Here is a 21,460-nt window from a genome sequence, read left to right as displayed (position 1 = left end):
TAAATTAAAAAGTCTCTCTCCCGCGTATTAATTGTATGTAGACAGTTTTGTGAAAACCAATGGGAGATGGGTCCTCGCCTAGCTGAAGGACATATCGTCATTACTGGGAAAGGGTTCCACTCCAGTGCACACCATCAATAGCAATAACAGTCTCATTTATTACTTATAATATAGAGATATAAATGCAACATTTAACATACACTGACAAATGGACAAGTAAAATCAATAACAGCTTCTGACAAACTCACTCCACATTTGACACTAGCTCAAACCACTGCCGTAAGGCATCACTTAAAACAGCAGGCAAATTTGAGATGTCACGTAATATTAAATAAAATGGGAAAGGGAATGAGTCCATGTATGATGATATTCCCAAAAGTTTTCCTCCCTTGAAAATTGGAGTTCGAATGTCTAAAATTGAGTCCTGTTCATAAGAATAATGATTTAAGGAATTAGACAATGGTTACAAATTATTTGACTGTATTTGACTCTTTCAGAACTTACCTTGCTTTCTGGATTGTCTACAATCACAAAAACCATGAAGATACCTGACAGCCTTGCTTTCCGGACACAGCTGAGAACTTTTTCCTGGCCCTCACTAAAAACGCCTCTTCCATCAGAAATCACGACCAATAGTTGGGCGTGTTCAGCAGATGTTTGGGTTTTACATGTTGTGAAGAGTGCTGTAGAATAGTCCACCAGCGCCCCAATTTGAGTTTTGCGTTGTTCAAATGAAAATTGTTGCAACAGTCTGGTACAAAAAGAGAAACAAATCAGCAATGTTTGATCAAAATGTTAAGAGTTGATTTATTTTAAAATAGTAAATAGATATGTATATTATTTTGGATTACCGTACCTTGCTCCACTGTGCGGAGTAAATGGTTCACCAAGCTTGTGTAAAACTTTAATGACCTCTCCAAAACTAAGAACACCTAACTCACCAACTTCCAATAAAGTTAATGCTTGGCTTACAAGGGCAAGCGACTCAAAGGCTAACTCCTTTGATCTGTTGTCTGCCATACTAGATGAATCATCAATAGCAAGTAAAATCTGATATTCCCTTTTTGATGGCTTTGTACGTCTCATCCAGATTTTGTCTTTGCGGAACTGACTTGCTATGTAAGGAATAACTTTCCTCATATTAATTCGTCTCCCAGTCCGGAAATCACCTTTCATTCTAGTAGCTTGAGTAGGCTCTAGGACTAGGCGCAATTGCTCACTTAGATCCCGTGCTAATGGATTTGTTAAAGAAGACAAAGACTGCCATGCTTTGGATGCTTCTTCTCCAGCATACTCCATATTCCACGAAGAAAGCTGATCCTGGAGATCTTTCCGAATAGCTTCTGATTGTTCTGTAACCTCCCCAATAGTGACAATACTAGGTACAATAAGATTCTCAAACTGAGTATGAAATGTTGTCTCTGGAGCTCTTGCTGCACTAAGCGTATCAACTTTTTCCCCTTCTACTTCAATGCTTTTATCTTCAAAATCAGCTTCACTTTGAAGAGGAGTCTTTCCCTTTTCTTTCTTTTGCTTTTCGTTTTTGGTCCCACTAACATTTTCTTCACATTTCTTCTCTGTTTCTGTGCTGTTTAAAGGTTCCTCTTCATTCTCTATATCCATAGCTGACTCATCGTCATCTTCAGGTACAGGAGCTTGTTCTTCTTCACAGGCAGTAATAGGTTGCTTATCCGCTTGTTCTTTGGTTGCTGCATCCAAGGTTTGAGTTGTTGATTTCTCCTTGACATCTTTAATATGTTGGTACAAATCTGCCATGGTTTCCTCATTCTCCACATTCTCTTCAGATTTTTCCTCGCTTTCTTCATCTTCTGTCTGTTTTAGGTCAACAGTCTTCAAGCGTTTCTTGACAGGTTCAGTGGTGTCTCCTAAAGAGCGCTGGTCTTCACTGTGACCTGGGCGTTGCCTTTTCTCCTCTTCACCAGCTTTTCTCTGTTGGTTGTCCTGCTGAGGGCGTTTTCCAGACCGGTCAGAATGATGACCTTTCATTTCCTGATTTGTTGGGGCTTGCCCCACTTCATCCCTCTCATCTCCACCAGGATCACCATCAGCTTCTTCAGGAGGCTGTTCGCCAGAAGTCTCCTGAGATTGTTGAGCAGTCGAGGCGACCTGATCCATTGAACCTTGGTGAACGTCCTCTGACGCCTGAGTTTGCTCTGAGGTAGGGTCATCTCTAGAGGGATTCATGTCCTCATTTTTAGCTTTTTCTTCCTCCTCATTTTCACCTTCCAATTTATCATCTTCTTCATTTTCATTTAGCTTTTGACCATTTTTCCTTTCATCAGAATCCTGAGGGTCATCTCCCTCACTTTCTTCTGGGGTAGGCTCCTGAATATCACAATTTTCATTTTCGCCCTCTTCAACATTATCATCATCACTCACATCACTTTCAGCTTCATCTTGTTTGGTATCTGTCTGATTTTCTTTAACCTCCTCTTTCTGCTCAGGTTCAGGTGGCATTTTCTCTTTCATTTCATCTATATCAAATGGATTTTCTTCGTTGGTCTCTTCATTTTCATTAGTTTCCCCATCATCCAGTTTCAAATCTTCTGGCAGCTCTAAGGCTGCTGGCTCCTCTTCAGGCTTATGGTTACCTGAACAATAGATTAATAATATGTAATTTTACTTATGAGTAATATATAATAAAATGATTGGAAAATGGAACATAAAAATATGATGCAGGTGGAATAGATAGATAAATATTTTAAAAATTTGAAACAAGAATGAAGGCATAGTTACATGAAATAGGAGAGTGTACATACCATGATAAGGATCTACTTGGTCATCATCAACCTCTGGTTCCTTCATTTCATTGACTTCTGGTTTGCTCTCTTCTTGCTTCTTTCCTTCATTGTCATCTGGTGTATTATCATTGTCGTCACCCTTATTTGTTTCTCGTTCTCGCGCACCCATTTCCTTTTCTCCTGTTTTTTCTCCGGAATGCCCTTCTTCATCTTTTTGGTCAGCTTCATCACTGCTATCGTCCTCTGGGTCACTGCCCCATATCTAAAGAAAAAAAAATTAAAAAATAAATGAAAAATTTAACAGACAGGTACTTGATTAGCTAATTTCACATTTCAAAGATACGCACCTGTTGGTCAAGCTGATCAGCATCTTTTTCAGTATCACCCATTTCCTTCTCTGCATCATTTTTCTCATCATCACTCTCACTATCTTCATCAGCGTCATCCCCTTTTGGTTCAACATCCTGTAGTTTTCCATCAAAGTTTTCAGACATTTCTATGCCCTTTTCTTCCTCCTGTTTCAATAAATGAAATATAAATTTTATCCAATTTCATAACTTAAATTAATTTGAGAGGAGTACCAACAAGAATACTCAAGTGAATTGACGAATACCTTGCAGTCTTTATCTTCATCTTTTTTTTCCTCTCCAGCAGGCCTTGCATCATCCAACTGGTCTTCACTTTCAATTCGTTCCGATACATCTTTTTCTCCCTCGCCGTCTCCAAGACCCATGGAGCCCTCTTGCTTGCCATCAGATTCACCATCACCTGCTTCTTCCTCTGTTAGTAGGCCCTCAGGAGTGCAGAACCCCTATAAAACGTTTTAAAATAAGAAAAGGTAAAATGTAAATAGAATGGCTAAACCTCCATTTGTTATTTAAAAGAGCATTTATCAGTAAGCAAACATGTATAATTATGTTATGTACCTTCACAGTCACATCTCCAAAGACTGCAAGTATTGTAGAGAGGAGCTTAGTTGAGGCTCTGAAAGCTGACACCTGCTGTAGCAGAACAAACTGATACAGCAATATCCACTGCTGTAGGATTGGAATCAACTTCATAACCACCCTAAGAGAAATGAAAAATAATTTTGCATCAGTAAATAATTCCACTACACTAGGAAAATAATTAACTTGTGGTCTTGTGGTGGAACAACCAGTAATATTTTAAAGGGTTAAATCATGGCTGCATTTAGTCAGTGTGAAAAAAGTACCCCATACCTAATGCTCCTCTGAGATTGGTCTTTATCAAGAACAACCAGTAAACCTTGCATGAGACTTTGCAAGTTAGTGCTAATATCTGATGCCCCCATGTGTTTGAAATCAGACTGGACAGTTTTGAGAATGCCATCACTTAGATGTTTTTCTTGGAGATTAGGCTCCTCTTCTTCTTCCACCTTAGCCGAAATCAAAATATCAAAATCAATTAGAAACAAACAATACCTCTTTTTGGTCAAGATAATGTGCCACTAAGAAATTATACCTCTTCTGTACTCTCTGTCACTACCACCTCAGGATTAGAGTTTTGATCAATTGCTTGTCCATCTGTATTAGTGTGACATTTGTATAATTTCTGTATGCTTAATAACATACTCTGCATCAGACCATTAACTTTCATTGCCAAATCACAATCTGATAAAACAGTAGGAGTTGAACAACCTGTCTTGCAGTCCAAGTTACATATTTCTGAAAATTTCTGGCATTCAATGAGTATGCAACCCTTAATCCATTGGAGGCTTTGAATGCATGGATGAGAGGATGTGTTGGTAAGTAGGATGTTTTCAATGTTTGAGATATTTCCAGTCAATAAGGTCAGATTACTGAAGGACTGAGACATTTTCTTAAAATCTTCAACAGTAAAAAGTGTTTGTGACCACTGTACAGCAAGTATATTTTTCTGGCAGCCACTGAGCAGGAGCAGTGCTTTGTCAGCCATTTCATTAGCTTTTTGCCATGCAATATCTCCTTTCACCATGCCTAAAGAGTACGAGGGAGTTTCCTGCCCATGCACCAAGACTGGTATGCTGAAAAGGGTAAGAAATACAATAAAGTAGACGTTCGCTGAAGTTAAACCTCATTTAAAATCTAAATGTATATATCAACATACTTGTCCTCGATGCTTTGAATTCCTTCTCCACCTGGGCAAGCTTCAAGCAATAATTTAAATTGTTGTAAAGTGACTGTAGAAGCAACAACTATTGACTTAAGCCGTTGATCCAATTCCAGTAGAGCAGATTGAGGTGGTATTGCTACATCAAGAAAGCTCACAAGAGATTTCAGCTGATGTAGATGTATTCTTACTTCGCCTAAGAGATTTATGTTCTTATGGATTTGCCTGTGTTGGTCATGTGTTAGAGTCTGACAGAAAGATTAGCAAGAATTAGGACATGGACCTAAAATCAATTAACTCAAAAGGTTATTATCCTATGTAATTACAATAAGATGAGCAGGGAAGCCTCGAAGCCTTTCAATGTTTGGAGGACTAAGATCCTTGTGAGGATGACGAAGAGCCATACTCAACTGAACATAGCGCACCCACGAGCGCATGAAGTATGAACTACACCCATCCCAGGCACTGAGAATTTCTTTGTCAGCAGCACTGTAAAGGAATCATAAAATATTTTTGAATAGAAAGTAACCTAAGGGCAAAGAATTATTTTGTGGAACATCATCATACCAATCTAGAGATTCTCTGGGACAGCTCAGAGATTTCATGAAAACACTTAAATCTAAAGGAGGCAGTTGCGTGAATTCATGCTTTAATAAACTCTCTTCATACGTCAAACCTGAATGGTAAGACAACCCAATACGGTGCAGCAATCGGAACAGGTCAGCTAAGGCTCGGCGCTTCATTTGCAGGTGATTTTTAGCCTGAGATACTTGTTTTGGTTTAGGAATATTTTTATCCACCTTGAAAGTTGAAAGAGAGATGGATTAAATATAAAATTGGAATTGAACATAGTTCAAGTAAACTACGACAAATACTTTAATAGAAAAACACCTCTAGAGAAGCAAGTTGTTGAACTGATGCAACAATGTCGTTAGCAAATTCATTTAATGCAGCAACAAGTCCTGGGCAGGATGAAGACAAGATGACCTCTTTTGTTAATTTTTTTGATCGAATAAAAAGTGCACTGGCTCTTTTTAGAACAGATGATTGATCAGCATCAATATCCATAATTAATGTGTCCTCAATAAATTGCTAAAAAATCAAAATGATGGCAACAAAAATATAAATTTATCAATTAGATAAACAAAATAATTACAACCTCAGTTCAGACTTTACCTTTGCTTCAGCAGTCGCAATGAAAGCTTGAACATTGAGATGAGCATACTTTTTAGATTGTGACTTTCCTTCTAGACGGCATGAATACATAGTTGATTTCGCAGGCTGTTTCAGTACAGTCTCAAACTCCTTCACATGTTTGTGCAAAGTGCGTTGGGTCTTGAAGACTGCATCTTTTACAGCCCAATAATTGATATCATTCCACCGGGCAATCTTCACATAATCTTTGAGTTTCTTTTCAATGGGAGACTTTAGATCATCAATTTTAGAGACTACCATGTCTTTGAACTGAGAATAGAAACCAAACAGATTCCATAGGACAGCCTGCAGCTCATCCCTTTGGGAAGATGCAGGTAGATTTATCACATGACAATGGAAAGCTAAAACCATATTGAGTCTCACTTGGAATTCCCCTAGAGGGGCCTCTTCCATGAATTGCTCAAGTGATGATACAATATCCTTTCCACTCATAGCTTCTTTACCAGCAGATGGATTTATGTAGCCATCAACTAAGGTAAAAATGTAAAACCACCATCGATGAGCCCTGCTTTCAAAGCGAAGACTTGCAGAATTTAAACAGCCTTTCCAGCCAGCAAGCTCCAATCTTCTCCACTGAATAATTAAATTTGTCACAGCTGCTGAATGACAAGCAAGGCTAACTCCAGAATGAGCATTTTCCTCCCATTCACGTATTTTATTTAGCAATATCTCGAGACCAGTGAGAAATCTTGAAAGAGGGCTCTCCATAGGGAAAGAGGTAATCCTATTGACAACAACCACAATTTGATTCAATGTTGGATGCTCAGGCCATTCATTCAATAACTCATTAACTCTTTGAAGAAGCCCATCTAAAACTGGTTTACATTGTTGTGCTTCACTGATGCAAGGAGTGCGATAAAAATCAAATGATGGATCATCAGGACTAACATTTGAGCCACTGACAACAGAGTTACATTTTGGAGAAGCTAGGTATGAAGCTAGAATCCAACTTGGAAGAAGGCACTTGTCTACATTATCATTTAGAATATAACTGCAGGAGGAGATAAGACGAGCTGCAACAGCAAATCGTTGCAGCCATGGTGTCAAAAAGTCAGTGCTATTGTTTGAGGACATGCCTGGAAAGCAGTCAAACCATGTTGATTTGGTGTATGCTAGAACTAGTGACATATGCACAGAACTAACAAGGGAAACATCTTCTGCACTCAACAATGCACTTGATGGGTTTGAATTGCTTTCTTGATTGACTGATTGGGGAGGTCCTTCCAAAGATTGGTTGGGCTCTAGGTCTCCAAAATCATTCTCCCTCTTAGAAGGGAACATTTCAGCTATCTCATAAAGTGCTTCTTCATCTTCAGTAACGGTTTGACATCTCACAGCTCCTCGAGACTTGTACAGACTTTCACTATCAAGCTCCCGTTCACGCCGTTCGTTCTCTTGTTTCTCCCAAATTTGAGTAAATGATCGTAAAACTTTGATTAAAGCATTCCACTCCTCAGTCTTGCATGATTGAGATATTAAAATGAAGTTCTTTAACTCTAGGATAGAACTTTTCAGCAGCCTGAAAAAGTAAAAAAGTCAGCAAACTAGTGTTGAAAATATTCCAAAATAGTACAGATAAATTAGAGAAGCTAACCAATATGCCTCAGACTGTGATCTCTCTGACAGGCCAGGAATATCTCCAACAAGAGAAAGAAACATTTGCTCAATAATGAGTGATGAATGTCTGTTGGCAGTGTTTGATAAGAGATCCATAATAGATGTTTGATCAGGACCTAAGACTGGGAAGCTTCCAAGAGAACAAACTAGTTTGCTAAGAGTGCTATGATGTGGGCCAGTTTGACCATTTAGGTAAATTTTCTTTCCCACTCCAACCATAAGCTCTACACCACGATTCAGCTGTTGTAAAAAAGATCGATTAATAACTGTACACTTATGCTTACAAAAAAGAAAATAAAGTACTTGCATTAGATTTTAACTTGCCTTTGCACTGGATGTTAGAAGAGGTCCAACAATATCAGGGTACCACGTCCCAAATCTCTTTTCAAGCATATTTGTAAAGCTTTGAAGAGAGCGTAACCACAACTGGGCCTCCTTCACAATTATTTGACATTCTGAAGGAGATATAGTTTTGCAAATGGACAGAAGACGTTTAGTGACTTTCATCACAATGGGCACTGAGCTTAGGCTGCTGGCAAAGTGTTGCATTTCCTTAAAAGGGAAAAAATGGGGTTTTAGAGGGTTTAATTAACAGCTGCAATTTTGAGCATTACTCTATTAATGGGACTGCATGATTATGAATTACCTTTGTCAAAATAGAGTACATGGGTGGCTGTGGTCTTACAGCAATTTGATGGCTCAATGTACTTAGTTGGTTTTCTAACAAATTCAGATGGTTTTGAAGAATTTCAAGATGTGGATGGGAAGGTACACCATCTGTTTCAACACCTTTCACGGAACCAGTAATTTTAGCAGCAAGTAGTTCAGCTTTTATTTCCATTATCTAAACGAAGTTAAGAAGAATATTAAGTAAGAAATAAAATAAATCCTTTAAAGCAAGGAGGCATCTTAATTCGACTGACCTCTTCTCTAGTGTATTGTATTTTTATGGCATGTTTCACTGTGGGATCAATTTTTGGGAATGCTGAGAATAAGTGGGACTCCAAACAGCCCAAAAGAGTCCAAGCCAAGCCAACCTACAAATACAGCCAATCAATCAGTTAATTGGTAAGACATAAAAACTTAGATAATCTTTACAAAAGCCACTTTTTAAATAGAATGCTAACATACCTGCATCAAAATATCATTTTCAACAGTTTTTGATTCCTCTAAAAGGCTGATAACATTGACAAATTCTGACAGTAAGAGACAGAAATCAGATAAGGTGGAAGCTCTACCACCAAGTTTATATTGCAAATCTTCAATTATAGCAGAAGCTCTTTCTTGTAAGTTTAATGATACAGGATGCACCAAACAGCAGCTTTCCTCTAACTTTGAGAGAAAATGGTAGCCTGCAGATTTTGCAGACTGTAATTCATTTTCTCTGCAATAGAAGTATAAAACAGTGATTCAAATAAACATGTACAGTATCACAGATAGAAAATATTATATGAATCTAAGTTTAATACACACCTGAAAGAATAATAAGGATTACTGAAATTATCATAATTCTGCCAGAGCAAAGTCTGCAAACTGTTCAACAGCAGTATATGTTGCTTGTGCTGATCCAGTGATGGCATTACAAGGTGTTCTTTGCTTGATGGACATTGGGAAAATAGAAGATTGGCTGCTAATTGGGAGAGCATAGGACAGTGCTGGGGTAGAGGCTCCTAAAAGCAAGAAACAAATTAAGTGGAAACCAACTAAATATGTTTAAGAATAAAATGAATTAGGAAGTAGGTAAAAAATATATGCAAAGGTTTAAAAAAGGATTCGTTTTTACCGTTGACTTTTCAATGTCACTTGGAAACTTCATTTCACAAGGAGCCCAAATATGACAATTTGACACAGCAAGGGATTTGTTAGAAAAACGAAAAACCCAGAAGATTATTTTAAATAAATCTGTTTGGATTTTACTTTCTTTCAATGAGGTCTCTAACAATCCTATGACAGATGGAGGTATTGATGGAGTTTCCTTCATAGCTTGGATGAGTGTGTGAAACTCAAGGGAACTTGATGAAAGATCCAGTCCTTTTAATAGCTTCAGTAGCAAGGGACTGATTGCATTTAGACACACAGCCTCCTGGAAAGGCCAGAGTAGAGTCTTTAAGTTCCTCTGAGGTTTTGGTTCTGTCTCTCTATTCACACAGTCATTTGTAAGGCCAGCTTGGAAGCATATATTTTCTGCTTGTGCAAGTCTTTCTTCCACTGTTGAAGAAGAAATTGTTTTGTTTTTTTTAGTACCAAAGCAAAAGTTGTTACAAATAAAGATTTTATTTAAAGAGTAATGCTATACCTTTAATGAGATTTAAGTTCAATGATAAGTCTTTCAGGGCAACTATCAAATGTGCTCTTGCACTGAGTCCTTCAGGAGTTGAAAGGAAATTAACTACATCCAATAAATTTTCATTTAGTGGTTCTCTACCCCACAAGTCGATTACATCACAAATGCTAGAAGGAAAAAGAAGAGTCAAAATTGGAATTTCTTTGTGGAACTGATAAGGATGTGTTGGAAAGTGGTTGAAACTTACTGTGAAGCCTTTAAAGACAGTTTAGCCTGAAAATCAGAGGCAATAGGAAGAGGGTGTTGCAAAGCATTACGAAGTCTTTTTGCAACATACCATATTATACAACTGTTAGAAAACACTGAGGCATCCATTCTTTCTGTTGTTTCATTGAACTGAGTAACATCGCTGAGAATGAAATTATTACAATGAAAAGCGGCATCAAAATTAATTTACTGTCAACAGCTACAAGTACTTACAGAGCAGCTGAGTGTGCTAGATGGATTAGTACTGGCATTGTGTACTTAGAAAACCACTTATAATGGACTGCTATGAGATTGAGAGTTTCATCTGTTGCATTTTTGTCAGTATTGAGTTGAAGAGAGGCAATTTTCTTCTGAAATCTTTGTGTCCAACTGAATGCCCTTCGCACTAACCACCATAGCTCATCACTGATAACAACACCAAGAGTGCTCAACGCATTGTGTAGAATATTTAATGCTGTGTCCAAAAATGGTCCAACTTCAACAATTATAGGCTCGGAAGCTAAGCTGTCAGCTAATATGCCTGTAATTATAACATGCCACAAAATAAAATCTTAGAACTGAATTTTAAATAATCTGAACTGGAAGCTTTTGTCCATAACTTTGTACCTTTTGATATGGCATGAGAGTATTCAAGAACAGATATTTGTTTATGTTTCTTGACACCTGTTAGATTTAATGTAATTTTGCTTCTTACGAGCTCAGCAGTAATGTACAGAAGCAAGGCAACTCTGTTCTCCACACCATGGTCATCTACTCCACTCAATACTGATAAGGCAGAAGCAACATCTGGTAGCCACCTTCTGTCCCAGATCAAGTGACATGTAGCCAGATCATCAACACTTAGTATTGTACTGTACAAAATTTCTGACAGTTCACTAAGAAAACTCTCATGCCTCGATCCTTTGATCAGCATTTTAAGCCAATTATAAGCTAAACTGACATCAGTAACCGAGCATGTTTGATAAAATAAAACAACAATATTTGTAAGGGTCATTTTAAAGTCCACCTAGAACAGAGAAACAAAAGACCATAAAATAGAATTTTAAAATTTAGGCACAGCAGAGGCTTGAAAATTGGAATTAATCTCACCATCATATCAGTCACACCCAATAGACCTAATACATATGACAAATCCTTCTCTTCAATATCAGCAAGAGCTGATAATACAGCACTCCTCTGCTTAACTGTGGCCAGTGATGGATCTAGTTGTATCTCATTGGTCAACAGGGTACAGTCTGAGACTAGTTTATCAAGAGCAAGAGGAATATTTTCTTGTGACCTTTGTGCAATGGCTTCCTCAAGAATAGAAAGATAGCGACGTTTGGTTTGAACACTGTCACACAAACGAGACTGAATGTAAACTTTGATAAATGAGGAAAGCAGTGAAGGTATAGGAGCCATTCCTCGTTCAACTTGTTGAACAAACAAAAACGAAGCATTTAGTAGCTCTGGCAGTCCTGGTGTATCTGGGCCTAGATAATGTAAACAGACATGAAATATGGCATATTCATTGAAACTGAATAAATCTGCAATAATATTTGCGTTTGCAACTTAAGATTACCTTGAATTATACTTGTCATTGATTGGTGCAAATTGATAAACAGCCGCTGATCATGTTGACTGTGAACTCCGGTACCATGAAGAAGGGCAGCAAGATCTAATGGACTCAGAGAAGTAGTCATATCCCCCTCTGATGTGGTCACAAAAATCTCTACTCCTCTGTTCCGCATGGCCCTACAAATACAACCAGAAACAAATAGGGTAATGTAGCGTAATGTTACACAAACAACATTGAATTACAATGAAACACCTAAAACAAAACCAATTACCTACCTAGAAATCTCACCATACTTCGGATCCATTGTTAAAAAAAGACGAAAGTTTTGATGAGGCTGGATTGTGATGAGGTCACCATTCATATTTACTCCCCTCTCACTTATAGTTAAAACGCCATGTGGCTCAAGGAGACCATTAAGCCTGTCAAGTACTGCAGCACTACAGAGGTTTACATTATCAACTAAAAGCCAGCTTCCTTCAGTCAAACTTTTGATAAGAATACTATCCACCCATTCAAACTTTCCTCCAGCATTCAGACTTTTGTCACGAAGAGCACAATTCTTGAGGTAAGCCAGTTTGTCTTGAATGCAGTTTACTTCAACTACATCTTCTGATGAAATGACAACTCTTGGTATTGCAAGTAAAACTTCAAGAAGCATTTGAATTTTATTAACAAATGTTTGAACCTCTGACTCAACAGACTTGAACTTATCATTTGAGTCAGTGTTTTCAGAATGTATGAAAGACTCCCATAGACCCATAAGGTGAGTCAATTCATTTTCTTCTCCTTGCAAAGTTGTACATTGTAAGCCCTTGGTCATAATTCTCTGAACTTTAACAATTAATTCATCTAAATGACGCTTGTAATCAGCTTGCTCAAATCCTCCAAGTATTTCAGTGGTGTCCATGGCAGAGTTAACTGAGAGTGTTCTGAGTTCTTGACCTGCTACTTGAGCAAGAAGGTGAACCAAACTTGTTTTACCACAACCACTCGGGCCTACTAGTATAGACATCCATCCCATGGATACACACCTTGCCAAGGACAATAAAGTTGACAGCTGATACCTCAAAACAAGTTTAGATACAGCAATGTTTTCAAGACTGCCTCTTTCTAATGTTGTATCTCCAAGATACAATGTTTTTGGAGTCACAAGAATTTGAGGAACAGTGCAAGAAAGTGGATACTTGTCAGGGAACAACCGCTGATAAAGAGCCATCATACTCTCCTTGTCTCCTTTGGTACGCATGCGATCTACATATATAAGCTGGACAAATCTTCCCGGATTGAGTGCACCGGATGAAGAACCCCACACAGTAACTTCACACCACCTGCTTAAATCTCTTAAGTTCATCTCCCACGGGCCACCTCGCTGTCCCCATTTTCCACCAGGGCCAGTCTCAAATGCTGCTTTTTCATTGAAAATTACCATATTCTTTATAAGTTCATGAGGTAATGACGGAAACAGAGCCTGACAAATGTATTCCAGGTCATCTGACGTCAAGGTTTCCATGTGAACTTGTGTAAATCGATTCAAAAATGACTGTGGGAGACCTTTCCGAGCACCTCCTTGATTAAGAGGGTTCTGACATGCAAACAAACGAGTCTGTCCAGATTGAATGTGGAATGTACGCCCCAGTTCTGGTATGAACAAGTCACCTCTATGGTCAAGTACAGCATTTAATCCTTCCAAAACTGACTGAGAAGCCAAATTTAATTCATCAAGTAGGATCCAATGACCAGCACGAAGTGCCTGAAGGAATGGCCCATCACGCCAGGCAAACTCTCCACCAGATCCTCCTTCAACAGGCAAATCAGCGCCAAATAAATCAGATATGTCTGTTTGGTCAGACAAATTAATTCTTGTCAGTTTGTAGCCAGCAGCACGAGACAAAGCTGTAACCAGGCTTGTTTTACCAACTCCTGGGCTTCCCTCCAACAGAAGTGCTTTGCCAAGCTGAAGACCACGAAGGACCCTCATGGCATTGATACGGGTGGTTGGCGCAGAGAGTAAAAATTCAGCACTTTCTACTGAGTCAGCATTTCCCTTAGATATGCAGAATGGCTTTACACCAAACTTCTCAGTGGTTGATAAAAGCTCAAAATCATCTGAATCCATACCCATGAATGGTTTTAAACTGAAAGGTTTACAGTCAGTGGCTTTTTGGACCTGGTCTCTTAAAAATTGAAGAGCAGCGATCCTTAAACCATATACTGCTTCTTTTGTAGAGAAACTTGTCAATCCTGTTCCCAAGCTGTCTAGGAATGTAAGGCAAGCTCCATGGATGTAGGCATCACTTAACTCTAGATTGATATCTGGTTGTGTGGATACATTAATGAATTCAACCCATGTCATGATATCTCTGATACTTTTAGCAAACCTGGAGAACAAATAAAAATATGTGAATAGAACCTTTTCAAAAGCACAATGTATAAATGGTAGGGGAGAAAAACAAACAATAAAAATAACACTTCTAGCTTACCTGCTTCCTAGCTCAGTTTGTGAAAACCATTCAAGAAAATCAACAAGTGTTGCTCCAACACTTACTATATCATTGGTAGATTTTTTGAATACTAGTTCAGGTCTTACATTGTGTTCTATGACAGCAATCAGATCCGACCGCTGTGAACAACCCTCACACCAAATCTCAGTGAAACGATTTCGCAAGGCAGGAGACAATTCCTTCTTTCCATAATCACCACCAGGATTCATAGTTCCTACAAAGATGAAGCCATCTTTCGCAATGACTTCACATGGCTCACCACTGATACCACTACCTTTCTCAGCAAGTAGCAGTTTCCGCTCAGGTTCTGAAACATGCGCATAAAATTTATTTCACAAAATAACATAGATTTCTAACTAAAAGGGAAAATGGTTTACAATAGAAATTTCAAATTTATCCTTACCAAGCAAGGAATTTAGTCTCTCTAATACACTGTCATCTGCCAATGAGATTTCATCAGCAAGAAACACCTCTCCATGAAGCATGGCGTCAATCAGTGGACCATCAACCCATTCAAACAGTTTGCCTTTATTATCCTAGACAAAGAAAAAGATTCAATCAAAGTGAATACTCGTAAATGTTATAAAAGTTACTGATATCTTTTCTGACAGTTAACCTACCTCTGAGTGTTCTCGAATGGGACGTAGTCCTCCAAGGAAATCTGCACTCTCTGAGTGCATATGGCAGTTGACAGAAGACAATTTCTGATCTTTACTAGCAGCTAGAAGTTGGCACAAAGTTGTTTTCCCACACCCAGTTTCCCCAACAAGCAAAATAGGCTCCTTGAACTCACACGCCTTTCCTAAAGGGTGCATAGATACATTATACTTATGTTAAAAGACAAAATGTGTGAACCTTATAGATGTTACAATACATTTTTTTAGTTGTGATAACATACCAAGAAGGACAGCAAGTTTTCTCATATTGTATGTCCACACTATATGGTTAAATCCCTGGGGAGTTTGCTGTACAATTGATTCTAAAATAGCTTTTGTCACAGGAGATGTTTCAGCACTCACTGTAACCAGAGAAAATATGTTGGTAACCTCTACTTGAAAAAATTATATGAAACATATTCAATTTAGAAGTTACACACATGTGAAAAGCCTATCAGGATTCACAGCACGTTTGATATGTTTTAGAAGGGTCTCTTGGATTATCACACATTCCTCTTCTTTTCTAACTCGTCCAGCAAGAATGAGATATCCTAAAAGATCAGACACGGAAATTGAAATTATGTGAATATGCTTCAAAAACTAGGTTTGAATAAGACCTAGGTACCTTCATCAGCAATGTGTTGATCCCAATCATAGTATTTCCCTTCTTTGCCTTCCTGTGAGAGACGATACCTCTCACCCCATCGAAACAAATCTCTTAGGGTAATGAAACCTTGTTTGCCAGCGAATGCTGCGCTTCCTTTTCGACGAACCTATTAAATAGAAAAACAAAACAATATATGTAAATTTGGATTATGAAGTGCGGAGGGTAAAGCTAAAGTGGTTAAGCAATAAATAGAGTACCTGTAGATCAGACATTACTGCAACCATCTTTTTACAGTACGATGGTGGCATATCACACCTCAGATGCATAATTGTTTCTAACTCCATGGATGGGATTTCATCAAAATGTAATTCAATAAAACGGTTACGAAAAGCCCGAGATAAAACCTGCAAAATTTGATAAGATAGATATGTTTAGATGAAATAATACATGATAGATACTTTTGAATTCAGCAATGGTCAATAAGTACCTTTCTACCACCATACAATCCAGGAGGATTTTGAGTAGCAAATAGCATGAAATTTGGGTGGGCTTTGACAACTTTTTGGGTTTCAGGAATAAACAACTCTCGGTTGTCATCTAGAACTCTATTGAGAGCTTCTAGCACATCACTAGGAGCTAAGTTGAGTTCATCTAAAATGACCCAGTGCCCATATTTCATTGCCTCTACAAGAACACCTGACAGGCAAATAAAAGGATGACAATCACTTTTTTAACTAGTTTTGATTGAAGACAAGGAAATTGAAGTAGGATAAACAAGAAAAACACACCCTCTTTGAATACTAGATTTCCATGATCATCTGCTGCATAACACCCAATGTATTCTTGAAGATCTGTGTGCTCATGATTATTAATGCGAAGACAACGATTACCAGACACTTGAGCCAAGTAAGTGATAAGACTTGTCTTGCCTACTGATGTTTCACCCTGCAGGAGGATAGGAAGTCTCGCCAAAGAGACAACACGAACCAAATCATGGAGATTTCGACGAACAGTCTTTGTCATGATGTACTAAAAAAGATAGGTACACCAAAAATCACAATAAGATTTAGACAAATGATTGAGTTCAAAGTGGAGTCTCCAAGTGAGTCTCAAAAACATTTTGGACCAAAACCAAATGCAATAGATGAGACATAACATCAGTGTACCTTTTCTGGAGTGTTTGGTTCAAGAGATCCTTGAGTAACCCAGTATCCCTCCACTTCAATAAAGTTATTTCCCGGCACAACAGGAGTGGGAATAGGTTGTTTCATTAAACTCTTCGGGTCTGAGGAAGTCTTCCCCATGACAGCCCTAAAAAAAAGAAAATAACAATAAATAAGTGGAAGGCTGTAGGCTTTACCTTTAAACCGAAAGTGATGAAATTCAGAGTTGCCACAAAATCCCAAAGTTTGACTTCCATTACAAATATCCAAGGTTTCGTTAACTTTTTACCCGCACATATTGCATACTGCAAGAGTAAAAGTGTCTTCATAAAAATATCGTTGAGGAATAAAAAAATTTAACAATTCTTGTTAAAGTGATCATAAACAATTAGTTGACTGAGTGGTTGCATTAGAGTGAACACTGCAGCAAAATTCGAAAGATGCCGGCTATAAAATTCTTATTTACTTCTTTTAACGCCTCTTTGTTTTGGGTATTACAGATACTGGTAATATCATCACTAAGAACATATTCCTTACTTTGCTACCATTTCTTCTACAATGGGATGTGATCCACGATCTAACTGAGTAAGAAAGCTCAGTAAAATTCCTTCATATAGAGATCGAGGAACTGATGCACAAGGATTTGTTGCAGCAACTGATAAGGCACGACATAATGTTCTAAGACTATAGTGAGGTTTCTGTCCTGTGCCATCTGACAGACTAGTAACAGCCTCTTGACAAATAGATAGATAAAAACGAACAATAGCATCGAGCTTTGTTGCTGGTAGCGCAAGGGGTTCAAGATATGAACCACACAGTAGTAGAAGGTCTTGACGATTAACAAGTTCATCAACAAAAAACTCTGTAAATCTGTAATACTTTTCATTAGAAACATAAAGCAAAATAAGTAACAAAAGAGGTCCTGGTCCTACATTTTACCTGTTTCGAATACCAGGAGGCAACTCCCTTTTACCAACGTCTGTGGCTGGATTCATAGCAGCAAATATTCTGAAATCTGGATGTCTGTTGATTGACTGGTCATCTCCACGTTCCAGTAAGTACAGAGATCCAGATGAACCTTCAAGAAGACTTGAAAGGCATTCAAGTGTTTGAGCACTAGCCAAATTTATTTCATCAAGAAGTACCCATTTACCTAAGAAAAAAATCATTGAAGATAATTGATACATGGTCCAAGATGAGAAAGAATTAGTTCTAAAAAAAACAAACATTATGAACCTTCTTGTAAAGCTTTGACAAGGCTGCCTTCTACAAATGAAAATGCAAGAGCATTCTGGGACTTCTTCAACTGCTCTTCAACCTTATGCAATTTGAGAGAAAGCTGTAGCCAGTTCCTCTTGAGGAGAGGATCAAGGGCCTCCGATTTTGAGTTCAATTGAGAACTTTTAGCATTGGCCCTTTTCTTTTCAAATCTTTTCAGTGCAGCGGCTGTACTGTGTTTCATCAAAGTTAAAAGGGTAGACCACTTCTTGAGAGAAAAACAATGGGCGATATGACTTAAAAATTTTGTATTTTCATCCACAGCAAAAAAGCCTCGGAATAGTGTCTCAAATTCATCCCTCAATGGTGATATCACAAACTTCAATTCAACTGGCTTAAATCCTCCAAGAAGATCTGCACTGTCAGACTGCTGATTCATATTAATCACAGATAATGATTGGCCCATTTTTTCAGCAAGATATTGAATGCTTGAAGTTTTGCCAACTCCAGTTTCACCAACCAACAACACTGGTTCATTATGGTGAATACAGCTGGCTACCCGTTCCAGGAGAGCTGCTGTGGGGCGGGTAAATGAAAAGGTTGACTTTGAAGTAAATCTAGGCATAGCTGTACTATGTTCTCTGCGTGGTAAACTTATCCGTCCAGCAACAACATGAGTTGAAGTCAAAGAAATTACTGGTTTGTGTACATTACAAAAGTACTCTGCTTTTGTATGTATAATGCCAAGTTTTGCTGCAATACTTTCTGCCAGCTTGAGCCTAGTGTCTGTAATTAAAAATGAGTTGAAAATTTATTACTGTATGGAATGAGGGAGTTTGAGAGTAGTTCCCAACATTTTGTTGACATACCAGGATGGCTGACATTGCAGCAAAATATGTCAACAGCATCTTGATACAGTTTTAATCCCGACTCTAAAGAGCTTACGTCAAAAGCTTGACTTGATCTGGTGCACCACTTCATAAGATCTCGAGTAGAAGGTAATCTTGCACCTGCACTTTGAATATGGACATTTTTACTTGAATCCATATTTTCATTGTTCCCGCTCATAGCTGTGTGATGACTCCCAGCAGAAAAAATCAGAAAAACATTCACCATTCGTGGAGCCACAGTGTAGAGGGAAGGATGCAAAGTTCTAACTACTTCCACAAGTTCTGATTCCGACAAAGGCTCCATTTGTACAGTGAGCCAATGTCTCTGAAGCATGCTTGCCACTCCAGAGTTAAGCTTGTGCAGTCCAGTTGCACCAGCCACCAGCCTGGAACAGATTAGATAAATATATGATACATAATTAAGATTTTTTTAGGACATGGACATAAATTTAATGGAAGTAAATACAAACAAGTTTACTGGAAATTTATTAGAAATTGCCTTACCTCTGAGTGAAAAAGAGTTGAAAGCCAGGGGCTGCATGGACAGAATCCTTAAAACCTGGAACACTAAGTGATCCTGTTTCCAACAGTGAAGAGAGCACTGCTGCAACATCTGTGGCACAACTATCAATATCCTCCAAAAGAAGCCAATAGCCTCCGATAACAGCCTGAAAATTGAAATAAACCTTAGAAAAAGAAAGTTACACATAACTGAGAGGAAGAGGGAAAAGAAATAATCTCCATGCCTGAGTCAAAACACCAGGTTTCCAGACAAATTCTCCTGGAATGTCAGTACACTGATACGTGCCAAGCAACATTTTACTGTCAGTTTGGTCGCCAAGTTGTACTGAAAGGTAATGAGGGGGAGAGCAGCGACCAGTCAACTTGGCTAAATACTGTACCAGGGCCGTCTTGCCACATCCTACAGGACCTTGAAGGCATAAAGTCTTTCTTGTAGCTATACCCAAAGCTACAGATTGCAAATTGCTTTTGGTTGAATTAACTAAAACTAAACTTGGTTTTGAATTAGCTGCAACCTTAAGGACAAAGTAAACAGTTTATGAAAGCTGAAAACAAAAACCAACGCAAACTACAGAATATGATAGAGAAATAATTACCTCGAACATTAACGGAAGACTTATTCCAGCAACATTAATAACTGATTTATTTTGGGACTCTGGCAGGGAACCATTACATGGAGAAGTTTCATCAAAACCTAAGAAATGAAGTTAACTATGTATGAGAGATTAGTTTATCTCAAGTTTGAATTTTTCAGCTAATATAGGACTTACATGCTTTGGTCCAACTGTCCTGGATTCTTTTATCTTCAGCACCTTGCTTCACCGCAAAACAAACAATTTCATCAGGGGTCAATTTGGAATTAAGTAACTTTTCCTTCTCTTGGTTTCCCATTTGTAAAAGCAAAGCACAACACTGAGTAGCAAGCCTGAATAATAAAAAAATAGTTATGATCATGCCAGATTTTTGATAAGTATATTGGATAAGATGAGATTACATACCATCTAACATATGGTTCCTCATGGTTTAAAAAGCCTTTTAGAAAGTGTGACCAGTCCCACAACTTTTTAAAGTAGTCAGTTTTCAATTTAAGAAAAAAATAACAGCATCCAGCAATTTCTTCATCAGTGACAGGGGTTGAGTATATCCTTCTCTTTTTGGCCTTTGGTTCCTCATCTGCAGCTGACACTCTCCAATAATGAAAAGGAGAGGGCTTGTCACAGAAATACTTCAAAATAAACCTTTAAAAACAGGATGTAAATGCAAGAGTCAAATTAGAATTCAAGTTAGAATTCAAGATGGACCATCTGAACTTGATGTCAAACTTACGTAAGCACATCAGGGTGTATAGGTGCAAGTTTACTGAGAGTAACGCAACGTTTCTCATGTAATAGTTTGGGACTGACATCTATGAGGTGGGGTGAATCTTCCATATCATCGCAAAGAGCTACGGCAAGAATTTGAGGGAGGACATCTCTTAAATGTTCTCCTATGATTAATGTTTGGCTATGGCTAAGAAGAAGACTGGCCAATACATTGAGTAACTCATTAAAATCGCTATCTTGGAGAGTCTGAGGGATTTACAAAAGAATATGTTAATACGAAAACAATTAAAAAACAGCAATATTCGTTACGTCTAACCTACAACGCCATATGCAACAATTCGCTAATTAACAATTGACTGAGATGCCAACAACAACGAAAGTTCCAAACATGTATGTTATTACAGTAGGTCGATTGAAATATGTATAATGGCATGACAATGAGAAATACTAACATGAAGACGGATAAACTTTAAGCATGCTTCCTTGCATGTTTTGTCTTTTTCACAAAGCGATTTTAACGCCTCTAAGAAGCCACCAGTCACTGATCCAGTCATTTTGCTTAAGTTCAACAGAACCGACGGAGTCCGTATGATTCTTCAAATTTCACAGCATTTCGATTTAAGTCCAAGCCCAATGGGACTCACAACCTAAACACGTGCTATTAAACACCGCACTGATCGCAATACATGTACACATGTAAACAAGGAGGGAAGGGAAGGGGGAAGAGGGAAGAGACCTGGTCGGCGATGGTCACTACCTCAAACCGAAG

General features: G+C 38.2%; 1 protein-coding gene across 1 annotated transcript; it reads right to left on the bottom strand.

Annotated features, from left to right (window-relative positions):
• Nucleotides 1-138: 138 nt before the first annotated feature.
• Nucleotides 139-21,384, bottom strand: LOC113214468 (midasin). The gene is made up of 49 exons (XM_052277420.1): nt 21,144-21,384; nt 20,696-20,937; nt 20,368-20,607; nt 20,140-20,294; nt 19,966-20,063; nt 19,594-19,884; nt 19,352-19,515; nt 18,827-19,233; nt 17,976-18,743; nt 17,679-17,892; nt 17,277-17,609; nt 16,743-16,887; nt 16,365-16,605; nt 16,064-16,272; nt 15,834-15,980; nt 15,595-15,742; nt 15,410-15,520; nt 15,212-15,331; nt 14,934-15,115; nt 14,717-14,849; nt 14,293-14,620; nt 12,088-14,190; nt 11,816-11,988; nt 11,344-11,726; nt 10,861-11,260; nt 10,468-10,774; nt 10,235-10,396; nt 10,000-10,154; nt 9,487-9,911; nt 9,177-9,373; nt 8,835-9,087; nt 8,627-8,740; nt 8,350-8,547; nt 8,028-8,255; nt 7,681-7,943; nt 6,048-7,605; nt 5,763-5,963; nt 5,439-5,671; nt 5,198-5,360; nt 4,869-5,119; nt 4,245-4,785; nt 3,983-4,158; nt 3,689-3,830; nt 3,376-3,573; nt 3,110-3,277; nt 2,781-3,024; nt 857-2,612; nt 505-751; nt 139-424 (listed from the first exon to the last, which is right to left on the bottom strand). Exons 1-49 carry the CDS (start codon nt 21,243-21,245, stop codon nt 245-247), a joined length of 16,197 nt encoding a protein of 5,398 aa, XP_052133380.1. The 5' UTR covers nt 21,246-21,384; the 3' UTR covers nt 139-244.
• Between the last annotated feature and the right edge of the window lie 76 nt (nt 21,385-21,460).

The sequence above is a fragment of the Frankliniella occidentalis genome, unplaced genomic scaffold (genome assembly GCF_000697945.3).
Source record: "Frankliniella occidentalis isolate FOCC.00 unplaced genomic scaffold, Focc_3.1 Scaffold10, whole genome shotgun sequence".
NCBI lineage: Eukaryota > Metazoa > Arthropoda > Insecta > Thysanoptera > Thripidae > Frankliniella > Frankliniella occidentalis.
Note: the sequence above shows the minus strand (reverse complement) of the source record. Positions and strands in the feature narration are given on the sequence as shown.

Excerpts from the sequence above, each read along its gene's own strand:
- LOC113214468 (XM_052277420.1), bottom strand. The coding sequence starts at position 21,245 with ATGACTGGATCAGTGACTGGTGGCTTCTTAGAGGCGTTAAAATCGCTT. Across the intron at positions 15,332-15,409 it reads TCCTGATAGGCTTTTCACAT|TGAGTGCTGAAACATCTCCT; the intron begins GTGTGTAACTTC and ends CTCTGGTTACAG. Across the intron at positions 3,278-3,375 it reads ATGAAGATAAAGACTGCAAG|GAGGAAGAAAAGGGCATAGA; the intron begins GTATTCGTCAAT and ends TTATTGAAACAG.